Raw genomic sequence first — 12,499 nt, forward strand, 5'->3', positions numbered from 1 at the left:
TGGCTTTCCCAGCAGTGAGGAGGCAGGAGCTGGCTGGCTGGGATGCCTGTAATGCTTGGCTGTTTGCTCAGTTGCCGCTTGGTTGGCTGGTGTCACTGTTCCTCTGGCATTAGTGCTGCCCTTTGACTAACTTGTGGCTTGACCAAAGACGCAGGTGGTGCAGAAAGAAGCTTTAATAATGTTGGCCTGTTAAAAGGGTATTATAGCAGGATGAGGCACAGAAGTATCTTGATGTTAAAAACTTTAAACGTTTCACTAGAATTGAGCAACTTGGTTGTAAGAGCATAAAACAGTAGAAAGTGCCTTCATCCATGTTGCTTCACAGAAATCTGGTTTTCTTTATTTTGATGGGATGAGATTTATGACTATGTGGATTCCATCAGACTGCAGGTTACATAGCAAGGAAGAATGTAAAGTTCTCAGTAAATCACCCTAATCAAAATAATAAGGGGGTAACAGTCTTCAGCATTGAAATTGGCAAGGCCAAGCAATGGAGAAGAATTGGTTTTGCTTGCTTTCACCATGCAAATGTTGGTGTACTAAGCATTCTTGAATAGCCTGAGAAGTAGCAACCATGCTCACTTCAAAGCCTTGCAGCTGAATAAACATGAAGACCTTTGTTGCCATTGCTGCATCTGCCAACAGTCAAGTAATAAAACTCTCCTCATAGCACAGAAGCTTGTAAATGTCTTCAGTTTTTAACTGTTGAGAACTGAGTGCTACTACAGATGTGCTATTTTAAATATAAAATTATGCGGTTGTTTTCATAATGCTTTCTGAGGAAATCCAGTTGCTTTAGTTTCAGCATTTGAGTGGATTGTGCTATAGATGGTGCCACACATGTTAACTGTCAAGGACAGGTTTTGGATTGTTTAAAAAGAAAAGCAAAAGATACCACCCTTTTTAGGTCAGAGAATCTGACAACTAAACAATGTCACAGCCAAACAAATCAATCTTTTGCAGAGTGACTTTTTGTGCTCCAATCAACATTATTCTAAAAACTATAAAGAAGTATTCTGAAATATAGTTCCAGTAAAACAGTAGTAAGGTGAAGAGTCTAGATTATGACATACTGCAAAATACTCGAGATGGTATGCTTAGCACCATGGAATGGCCATGAGGAAAATCCTTACTTTCTCAGGGTTAGGACATGGAATATGGAGACAAAAAGAATAAATATCATCTCTTATGTATTTTGGAGATAAGAAGTGGTGGAGAAAAAAGGAAAAACACTCACTTCAAGATAAGTTTTATAAGCTATGTAAAATTAGATGTAATTGTCTGCATCAAAGTTTTATTCATGTTTTATCTTGATGAGTATTTTGTAATATAGCCTTTAGTGGAGGGAGATGAAAATAAAGCAAACTTGCCTTAAGTGCAGCTGTAATTCTGGGGTTTGTTACTGAATATTGAAGGGTGGAGGCAAGGTGGTGTGTACCTTTAGAAGGTGGGAGCGTTTGTTGTAACGCTTGACATGGATATACTGAAGAGAGCCCAATGAAGGGTCACAAAGATGGTGCAGGTACTGGAGCATCCCTCCTGTGAAGAAAAGCTAAAACACACAACATTTTAATTCCTTTGAAGGGAGAGGGGCAGGATGTATGCCAGCCATCCTAGTTGAATTTTGAGTAGTATTTAAAGAACCTCAGTAAATCATAGCAATAGGCCGGCAGAGAAGAGAAGTTTGTGAAACTGAGTGTGTCACTTGGTTATGACAAAATTGTCTTTCTACATTAACTTCCATGTGATAAAAGCCCTGATGTACTAAAACAGTCTGAAGCTCTCATATGTGTGTTCTTACCTTCCCTGTCAGGCTTAATATTAAATTTTCTTTCCCTGTGAATGGTTGCTTTTGCCTTTCTGGAGCTTTCATCCCTTAGGCTTGAGGTGCTTACAGTCTTCTTGAAATTCAGTTTGTATGAAAAATAGCTCAACATCATTAGAAGAGGTTGAGAAGTGTTATTTAAAATCAAAACTGCCTTCTGGAAAACACAAATGACAAACAGCACTTGTATGTTCTTTTGATTTTTTTTTTTTTATTTCAAAATCTTTTTGGTAAAAATGAGACACAGGGGTAACCTTCATTAAGACTAAATGCATTTGGGTGTGGTAGAAATCTTAGTATTAAAACAGTTTAAAAAGCCTTTACTGATTACATGCAGGTCTTCTATGAATAATGTTAAGGTAAGAAGCTTATGCATGTGTAATAAAAGTGAGCAAAGCAAAAAATTCATGAATGTGGTAGAGGTTCCTAACTATTCAAGGTACAGATTACAAGCAGTTGTTAAGGCGAGAGCTGCCAAGCTTTGGTTTTTCAGAATCCTAGTGTGTGTAAGATACGTTTGCACCTTGAATGGGAACTTGATGTTTTAAAAGCACACTTGATGTTCACAGATTTGGGTTGCACTGTGCTTTCAGAATCCAGAGCAATGTGCTCTGTTGCGTTCTGCTGTGTGTGCACTGTGTGTTCTCAGTGATCGTGTCAGCGCTGGTTTTCATCGTCTCAGGTTCCTATTCACATTGAAAGTCTGTTGGTTGAATATTTAACTCCTTTACCTAGGATAGAGAATATTGATGGAATAAAAATACTTGGTTCCAACTTTAACCTGTGTGCTTAACCAGCTTTGATACCAACATAGCTCTCAATATCATATTTATTCCTATTTCAACAGATTGTTACCTTTTGCATTAAAATTATTAAATCTGGTATTATAAATAGATAAAAATAGTATTAATGTCTACACCTGGGCAAATTTTGTGCATATCTGAAAGTTTGCCTGAGGAAATTTCTTCTTAAACCTCTTTGCTTTATGAGGGTCAATGTGGATGTATCAAATGCCAAAAAAAGATGCATAACAGGGATGCTTTTTAAGTATTTGTGGAAAACGATTCAACTTCTTTCCATTGCTTAGGAAGGGAATATGGCATATGATTACTTGAGCTACCATAATCCAGAAATGATTTTGATGTATTTTTTTTCTTATTTTGATGATTTTGAGCAGTAGGATGAGCTTCCTTAAATTTGGGCAAAGATTGTCAATTTAGTGTGGGTCTCTCAAAGTGGTACCTTGTTTCGTAAAAATAAGTCAACTTTGTTTCACTAGATGCATGCCTTTTGTGTATAGAATTAAGTATTTATCACTTAAGCAGTTAGTGATATTTATATTGTGTCAGTTCAGTATATTTAGGAGCATGAGACAGGTGACATCAAAATAAGGGAACAAGCATGTAGCAGACAGCTTGCTTGAAGTCTTGAAAAAGCTGAAGGTTTATATGCTATTTACATGTGTAAGCATTCCACATAAGAGCTACTTTACACTGTCTATTCTTTTAGATACAAATTTTAAAGCTGCAGCTTCTGGTGAAGTTCGTGGTGCTCTGAAAACTGCAAGTGTTGGGAGACTTGAATTGCAGTAGATTTACAGATCTACCAAATTGGATAGTGCTCCAGCTTCTATTGGTTGTCCTCTGTTCTTACCAAAATTGTTCCAGAATACTGATCTTTGTGGTCAACAATTAGATGAAATGGCATTGGAACATAACATAGTAAGCTTCCTGCCCTTTGCCACCAACATTGAGACTAGCTACGGAAAAAAATAACCATAAAGAGCGAATCCAGTGACCAGTTTTGAGTCATTCTGTGTCTAGACTACTAGATGAAACATGCCTGGAAACTCTCCTTGCTGCTTAGGGCCAGCTGGCACAAAATGGCCTGTTTGTGCTGGTGTGTGCTCACCCACTGAAGCAGAGTCTGCATGCAAACTGTCTATTTGAAGGGTTCTCAAACCTTTTCACTGCTGAATAGTGCCTGGAAATTGGCTGGGAGACTCCGGGTTGATGTGTGCCAAAAGCATGCCAGGAAGTATTTTAACAAATTAGTGGTTGTCTCTCAGTGATGAAGAACGCTTCCTGACCTTGCCTTCCTTTACTTCTCACACCGTTTCTTCCTGTTGGGAGGCTGGTGAAATAAAATAATAAGCAGGAGTAAAAAGAGACACTTTAAAACTTCTCTATCAAAGAAGCAGTAGCTCTTAGAGCAGCACTGCTTCTCTTTACTCCACTTTATTGCTCGCTGATATCTCTAGAGGAATGTAGAAAAAGCAAGGAGAGCCTAGCAGGAATGTTAAAAGGGTTTCAGATGTCCTGCTGACTTGGAAGAATTGGATGTTTTGCTGAAAGGTCTCAAAAGGTTCTTTTGTTTTTAAAAAGAATCTATCAAATACTTAATTTAAGTATTTTTCATGGGAGAAGTTTCATGTTGTGATGATAGTTTATTAAAGGGAGGAGTTGTTTCAGGAGTGCAGTGTAAAAGACTGTTTTAAGGAGATAAGTAATTGGGTTATCTAATGTTTTCACAACATGCAGGAAGAGAACCATAGGTTTGGTAGACACTTCTCATTTAGAAGAAATTAATGAAGATAGTGTTTAATTTTAATATACAGTAATTTTTGGTTTGCATTTCTGTTGTGCAAAATGCTTTATTTTACTAAACATTTTTGTTAATTATAAGTCTGTTTGCTCAGCGTATTTACTAAATGGGGAATGAGCACAAGTTTCATAGTCTGTCCTTAAAACTTCTTAAAGGTTGTCCCCAATGCCCTCACTTAATCTGTTACAGCTTTATTTTACATGTACACTTTCATCTTGTATTTTTGCAGAGGATGACAAATAGCAGCAGCTCCCCTAGCCTTCTCAATGACAGTGCCAAGCAGTATGCAGGCCATGGTAAGTATGTTTAAAGTAATACATATAAAAGTATGTTTGAAAATTTGAGATTCACTTTCACAAAACTGAGGCTTAAGGAAGTGTTAACTTGTTCTCTGATTTTATTTGAGATACAGCAGAACTTTATTTTTTTAACAGTGTATAATGGAAAGCTTAAGTGTTACTGAACTCATAAATTTTTAAGCTTCTCTTTGCTGTAGGGGGAAAAAACTAAAAAAAGTCATTAGCAGTCTTGTCACTTCAAGTGAAATGTTAGTTTGGATATCCACTGTAAAGCACTGATAGCTTAAGCATTTATGTTGCTTCACCATAGTATCCCTTTTTATTATGCTTCTTGGAGAAGTTACTGTGTGAGATTAGTGTACAGGTGTTTTCCCTTAAATTTAGAGTGTGTGGATTTTGTGAAATGTTACATAACTGATGATTTTTAATACCTATAAATGTCACATAACTGATGATTTTTAATAGCTATTTTGTCTTGCAAGCAGTACTTTGCCTCTTATTTTTGCCTTGCTTTAGGAACGTGTTTTATGTACATGGTTTTCAGCTGAAGAAAATGTCTTGATAGTGGAGGCCTACATACTCGCTAAATTATTGTGGAGGGTGTATTGAGCTTTGTAATGGGCTCTTGAGAATCATTGCAGATTATTTCAGCTGTAGCTGTTAAATTAAGTTCTTTAAAGAAGAGGGTATTGCTTCCTTATGGCAAGGATATACATTTAAAGTAAATTTCTGCTTTGAAAATTGCTGTGTAAATTATGCTCTAGAACTACATTTGCATATCTGACCTTGCAGCTAGTCTACTTACTAGGATTATAATTTTTTAAGCATGGTAGTAACTACTGTAAAATGAACTTGCTTGAAAGTCGAAATTTGTGGGTGTTTCTTTGTTTTTTCTTCCTAGTTTATTTCCAGTAGGCTTTGAGTCTGCTACTTTTGTCCCACTGAACAATTAGCTATTCAAGGCAATGGAGGTCTCCAGTTTTAAATGTAGTCAGAGTTTGACTGTGACAGGCCAAATAGTAATGGTGATGCATGTCAAGGAGAGAAACCAGACCAACTTTTGGAAACCACTTTAAATATTGTTGTGTCTCAGATCCTTCCCCCTCTCTCTCCCCCTTGCTCTACCAAGCCATGCTTCTCTTGTAGAATTGCCCTTTTAGGGAATATTTATTGTTGATCAAATTTAAGATAAATTGTCTTCTAAGAATTTAATGTTGAAGAAAGTGTTTCATCAAAACACCGATGTTTACAGCTGGCAGTCATTGCTAATTTGACAGTTTTAGCCATGCAGTTTTCAGTTGCATCTGTGAATGTTACACAGTTTTTGAAACTTCAACTCTGGAAATGATGAATAGGAACAAAGAAAAGCAATAAAAAGTTATTAACGAAATGCGGACTTTTGCTTGGTTCTGATTTAAATTGGATGTGCAAAACAGTGACAAGACAAGCAAAATCCACATCATTAAGACCTGTTACACAGAAGATTGCTAATTTCAGGTAGCTGGAGATCACATAGGATCCTTTATGCTGGAAAAGGCTTTTTGAGATCAAGTCCAACTGTTACCCCAGCACTGCCAAGTGCACTACTAAAGCTTGTCCCTCAGTACTACATTTACATGGTACCCCTAGGGATGGTAACTCATGCACTTGCCAATGCTTGTCAGCCCTTTCAGAGGATCTTCTGGTGAATTAGAAACATTCTAATGTATCATCTACGGGATTAAAAATAACATGCAAATGTAAGAAGCACTTAAAACAGGTTTTCTGATCAGATGAAGGCTGCGAAATGTTAGGTGGACTTTAAATAGTGTCAACAGCAATTAAACTTACTGAATTCTGTTAATGAGCACCATTTCAATTAAGCAGTTGCACAGAATCTAATAAATGCTGTGGGTTTTAGCAGTGTGACTGCTAAACTTAGCTTTGTCAAAAGGATTTTTTCCATACAGATGTAAGTTAAAAAATACAGAGTTTCTTCTAGTAGTGTATATATATATAACATATTGATTTTACATTGATTTTATAGATCCACTAACTTCACCAAATTCATCCTTGTTTAATGACTTCGCTGCCCTCAGTGTGTCTCAAAGGAGGAAGGTAGGCAACAACTAAATCTTAAGTAGCATATTTATATATGAGTTGACAGGGAAGAAGATATGGAATAACTTGAAATGCTACATGAAATAAGCATTTCTTCTGATGTTACTAGATTTATTTCAATATGTTGCTGCTGATATAAATAAGATCTTACTGCTTCATTTTTGCTACATCAGACTCCTGCTGCTATTAAGAAATACTCCAGGCACTTGTAAACTGAAGTTTATAGAATATGAAATGTAGTATGCAGTCCATTGAATTTGAAAACAAATTATTCTACTAAGGGACATGTGACCTGCAAGCCTTTACGGCAGCAAGTTCAGAATACATTAAGAATCATTCTCCCATTTATTTGTACATTATGTGATAATAATTATAACAGTTTGAAATGCATTTAGTTTAAAAGACACTGTTATCTTTGGGAAGCGAGGGTTTGGGGTTTTTTTCCATCCCTCTAATTTGTATTGAGAAATCTTTCTTTTGCTGAGGGCTAGACAGCGTCTTTAAATACCTTTGACCTGCAGCTGAGCAGGTTGTGGTATTTTCCGGTTACACGCTCAGTGGCTGGAATAGGAGACAAAAGTTTGATTGCACAAGAGTTCCTTCTCATTTTTGTGATCTGTCACTTACCAAACAGACTTTATCTTGTTCCAACCAGTTATTAAGTTTTACTTTCACTGATATTAGCCACATTATCTTGAGCTTTCCTGTAGTAAATAATGAAAGCAGGCTACATCAGCATGTTCTGTATTATTCCTGCAGGTGAAGATTGAGGTTAAAGATAATTGCTAGAGTTGGTCCATCACACTGTTTTTTAAATATAAGTGCTGTTGTAGAACATTAATTTTCTAGTATTATGATGTATCCAAAGTACATGGAATATCTGCATTGCTCTTTTCCTTAATGCCAGTACAGTGCACTGAAAGTTGGATGTAAAGAACTATAAATGTGTTGCTTATCCATTTACAAAGGCTGGTAAAAATGAAAAATAATTGTACATTCCTCCTTAACATAGGCTTTGAGAGCCAATATATACACGTAGGTATGTATGTAAGTGTGTAAACTTGTGCTTATGTGTATGAACCACATGCACCAAAGAAAATAAGCTATGAAACAGAAGTATTGCAGGAATGACCACTGTCTCTAAAAATTACTTCAAAAGTTAAGCAGTATAACGTTTAATTATTGTAAAGCACAAATATCTCAAAGCTCAAATACTAATTCAGAGTGCTTTCTGACTTGGTCCATTTTTTCCTCAAGAAAAAGAAGCAAATTAAGGCACTGGCTGCTAAAATAGTATTAAGAGTAAGTTTTATCTGTGAAATTGATTAACTTGGATTTTTTTTCTAGTTAGCACTTCTGCTATAACTTGCATTAGTTGAAAGAATTTTGTAGTTTTCTTTGCGTATTAATAATTTATTTTTTATTATGATTGCTATTTTGTAATGTATGCTTTTATTAAAGGTTGTTAAATTCTAGTAATGGGGGAGTTTTTGTAAAATATTGCTTGAGCTGTGTAAATCTAGGCATCCAGGCTCCCTCTATAGTCAGCAGAGAGAGATGAGTAGCTTAAAGAAACATTTAGCTCACACTGAGAAAAATACTTTGGAAATGACCAGATGTTGGTGATTGCTTTAAGTGAACAAAAATTGATGGCTAAAGTTATGAGAAATTAATTACTGTTTTGTGACTGACCGACTTTTGCTGCTAGTCAATACACTGCAAATAGCCATGGATGTAGTTTTAAAATATTTTTAGTATTTTTTTATTACAATATCCAAATTGTAGTAAGTGATTTCCTTAAAAGCACTAAATGCTTGAGAGCCAGGTGTTTAAAAACCTGCGTGATTCCCCTCTGTGCCATTAACTGGGGTTTGTTTAGAGCTTGAACAATGGGATTTATCAAGCCAGTGCTCAGTGCTTGCTGTATGAAGGGAGCCTTGGTGACTAGTTCAAATGCAGGTGTTTACAACATCTACTGTTTGGAAAAATATTCTCCATTATCTTACTAAGAGCCCAACTCTAAGGTTTTGTTTGTTCTGAACTAGCTGGCAAAACCAGCATTTCCTTCGTTTATCACTGACTTGGAGGACAGATATAATACAGTCTTGGTAAGTGAATAAAGAACAGTTGCTTTCTTTTAGAAATATCACAATTCTAATTTGTAATATTTTGACATATTAAGTTATTTGGAACTTTATAAAAATAGCATGATTGTGTCACGTAAAACTGAATAGTTTCTGTAAAAGCATGTTCTATGTAGTTGTGTTAAGCAAGTTCATTGATTGTCTCTTGATATTGCTGATCATGTTATGCTGGCAGCCCTTTAACAATGGGCAAGCCATATGGAGAATATTTGATATCAATAAAATACTAAGGATAAGTTGATGATTGTAATTCTGAATATCCTTGCTTTTTAATTAGACAGCATTTTTGAAACTAGTTAGTATGACTGAGCTATTTATTTTGCTTTTGATTATTTGATATTTAGAGATATTCTGCTTTCTGTTTAAAAAGTAAACATAGTGCTTGAATTTTTATGAACATTCTTGAGGTAATTATCTCTGTTTAGAAATTATTAAACTGCATTTCAATTTTAGATTTCAGGAAAGCTAAGATTACTATTTAAAGACATTTTTATAGGATACTTAAAATGAAATCAAAGGAGCTAAGTATTTCTGTAGATGGAGCCTTGGTGGAGGTTCTGTCAACTGTAAAACCTTCTGGATTTACTGTCCGGTTGTTGTAACTCCACATGCAGTAAGACAAGCAACCTTAAAGTGAATTTCCTATAAGAGATTTTTAGGTAAGTATTAATCTACAATGCACAAATAGGATTTGTGAAGCATGGAACAAAAGCTAGAGTTAGTAATAGACTAACACACTTTCCCAAGAATAATGTCATGCTTATTTAATTTTTTCTTCAAGTACATGTTATGCTTGTTAAAAATAGGATGGCATTCTGAACTTGAACTTCTTGGGTGTTTTTCCTAAATTGACTTTAGCCATTATCTAGAAAAGTGCTCCTCTCTAAACCTGAAATGATCTGTCTGGAAAAATTCTTGCTTTCCTTTTGGTGGTTCTGGTAAACAGTTCATAAAAGCTTGTGTGACATAACTGTTCAGAATCTGCTGCCAGGGACATGACAACTTAATGCACCAAGAAGAAAATATATTATGAAACTTTTGTTTAAATTTGTTCTGAGACTGTTGCCACCAATCCAGGCTAAAAGGTTCCTGTACTTGTCACTGGTCAGCCTTACAAGGTAGTGAAAAGCATTTATTTTTACATTTTACTTTGTTTTTTCATACCTTCAATCCTCATGAAAACTGAACTCTTACAAAAAGTTTCTAACACTGACTTACTTCCATTTCATTTTTTTAATTGTTCAGTCACACCTAGAGGAGGTCCATTAAGGTGAGAGTAACTTCAGTTCCCAGGCTGCAAGGGGTGAACTAATTGCTGTACTGAACAACTTCAAATACAATTTTAATGCTGCTGTTTATGTGTTTTGAAGGCTTTTTTTTCTAGGATGCCTTCCATTATTTTAGGTGAATAAAGGCAAGGTCAAAAACTCTAGATTAGAAAGGAAAGTATAGGAGAGATTATCTGAACTGAAGTTCACCCCAAACAGGGTGCAGCTGTTCAGTGCCTACTGCGGAGACTTACAGCAAGTGAGACTGGACAGCAGACTTAATTAATTTACTTTGATCGGCAGTAATAAATGTGCATAGAAAATTATTTGAAACAAAAGATTACCTGTAAGCCTAGTCTGCATAAATGCAAGCTTTTTAATGAGGATGAGAAAAGCTTGACCTCTCAAGTTAAAAGAAACCAATAATTTCAAGTCCTGTGGATATTAAATTCTTAAGACTTAAATGGTTACTATTTTGTTTTTGAGTGTCCTGCCTTTCATCTAGTTTTGTTGCCTCTTGGGAAGCTGTATTTCTCTCCAGCTTCCTGTTTCCAGCTCTATCTTGACACCTCCGATACCTGATCGTTATCTAGTTCAGTGGTGTTCATTAAAAAGCCCTGTGTGCCATATTTAGTCTTGCTGAATGTACTTTTAATGAAAATGTGTCGAGACAGTTTTCACCTTTCAGAGCCTCCTGCATACAATCTGAGAAGCACAAATCATGTTCTGATAAGTTGAGGGGTAATGATCAAGCATCATGTCACTGTGCTGTGAGAGACAGAATTATGGCTGCACAAACTGTATAATGTACCTGGGCTAAATTTATATTTCAAACCTGAATTTTTCCTTCTGGGATTTATGCACCCATACTGCAATAGTAAAACATTAGTGGATAAGTCATGCTAAAAAAAGTTGTTGCAGCAGTGCAGAAAGACTATGCTTTTTGGGAAAACTACTGTTTGTAGGTAGTACTGTGGTCTAAAATGTGTTACAAGGATATAATATAATCTAATTTACTTTACATTTTTCCTTGGAATAGATAGTTATTGGAATTGTTCCTTGGTTGTTTGCTCTTGCTATTTTAGTTATTACTACTTAGATAAATGTATTTTTCACCTCAAACTGTGACATGAGAGAATATATTATTTGCTTTTTTTGTGCATTAGTGATCATTGTGATACATAAATCAAATTATAAAAGCATTTCCCTTTAGAAATATGTAACGCTTTTACATTTTGTTGCCTCATCCTTTTCTGTATTTGTAGTCAAATAACTTCAAATGCAACTGATATGTGAGATGCTTTTGCTTATGTTTACAAGCTTTGTTTGATTCTTTCTATGCCAAGGCGTATGTAGTCTTCAAGAATGATCTGCAGTAAAATAATTAAAAACTTTTTAAACTTGTGCACACATTAGTTGAAGACGCTGTACAAATATTTAAAGCAGCTAGAAAATATACCACTTTGGGGAAATCATATGCTTATTAAAGACCAGAGTAAAAACTGCATCAGTTTTTAACCCTCTTACCTATATATTTGGTAACTGTGCATTGTTTTCCCACTTTTTTGCTAAGTAATACAAAAATTTGTCCTAGAAATGTAAAAGAAACATTTAAACCTGACAAAAACCTGTGTTTTGCTCATAGTGTTCATTTAGCAATGGAATTTTTGAAAGTACATCATGGGGTGGTGGTTGTCTGACAAGTCTGCACTACAGTTAGAACTATCTGCTTTAATGGTAGTAGAAAAAAGTTTGGTTTTCCACCAGTTTACATCAGTTCAACAAGTGATATGAATTTCTTAGTAAAGAACTTTGTTGGTATAACTACATCCATGCCAGGATTTAAAGTTGTGGTGGTAGTTCATATCTCATCCCAATCTAGTTAGACTGCAGAATTTGTGAGAAGATTTGATATGTCAGTTTTCCTGCTTCTGAACTCTTCAAGATTTTCATGTCTTCAGCATATATACTCACGAAATAAACCTTTTTAGTATGTTCACCTGAAAAGTTTCCCTTAGCTATGGTTTAAAATGCATGATAGAGTGCCTGATCTATTGCATGTCTTACTCTAAAATTTGCTTAAACCAAGAATTTTTTTTTTTTTTTTTTTTGCAATGGTTGGATGTGTTGCTCTGGAATAAGACATATTTCAATGCCAAATGGCACACTTAAGTTTTCTTTGGGTAGAAGAATCTTTCTTGTTTCTCTCTGTATGATACTTTTGAGCTAGTGGAATTCTGTCCCCAGCCAAACCCAAGT

At 35.4% G+C, this 12,499-nt stretch overlaps 1 protein-coding gene across 5 annotated transcripts in view; it reads left to right on the plus strand.

The window, feature by feature from the left end:
- PAN3 (poly(A) specific ribonuclease subunit PAN3) overlaps positions 1 to 12,499 on the plus strand; it is a 102,935-nt gene that overhangs the window by 17,526 nt on the left and 72,910 nt on the right. For all 5 annotated transcript variants that reach the window (XM_048294974.1, XM_048294973.1, XM_048294972.1 and 2 more), the window contains exons 3-5: positions 4,659 to 4,725; positions 6,755 to 6,825; positions 8,874 to 8,936. In XM_048294974.1, coding sequence (XP_048150931.1) covers positions 4,659 to 4,725; positions 6,755 to 6,825; positions 8,874 to 8,936 — 201 coding nt within the window. The remainder of the gene's footprint in view (positions 1 to 4,658; positions 4,726 to 6,754; positions 6,826 to 8,873; positions 8,937 to 12,499) is intronic.

Source organism: Corvus hawaiiensis, chromosome 2 (assembly GCF_020740725.1).
Source record: "Corvus hawaiiensis isolate bCorHaw1 chromosome 2, bCorHaw1.pri.cur, whole genome shotgun sequence".
Taxonomy (NCBI): domain Eukaryota; kingdom Metazoa; phylum Chordata; class Aves; order Passeriformes; family Corvidae; genus Corvus; species Corvus hawaiiensis.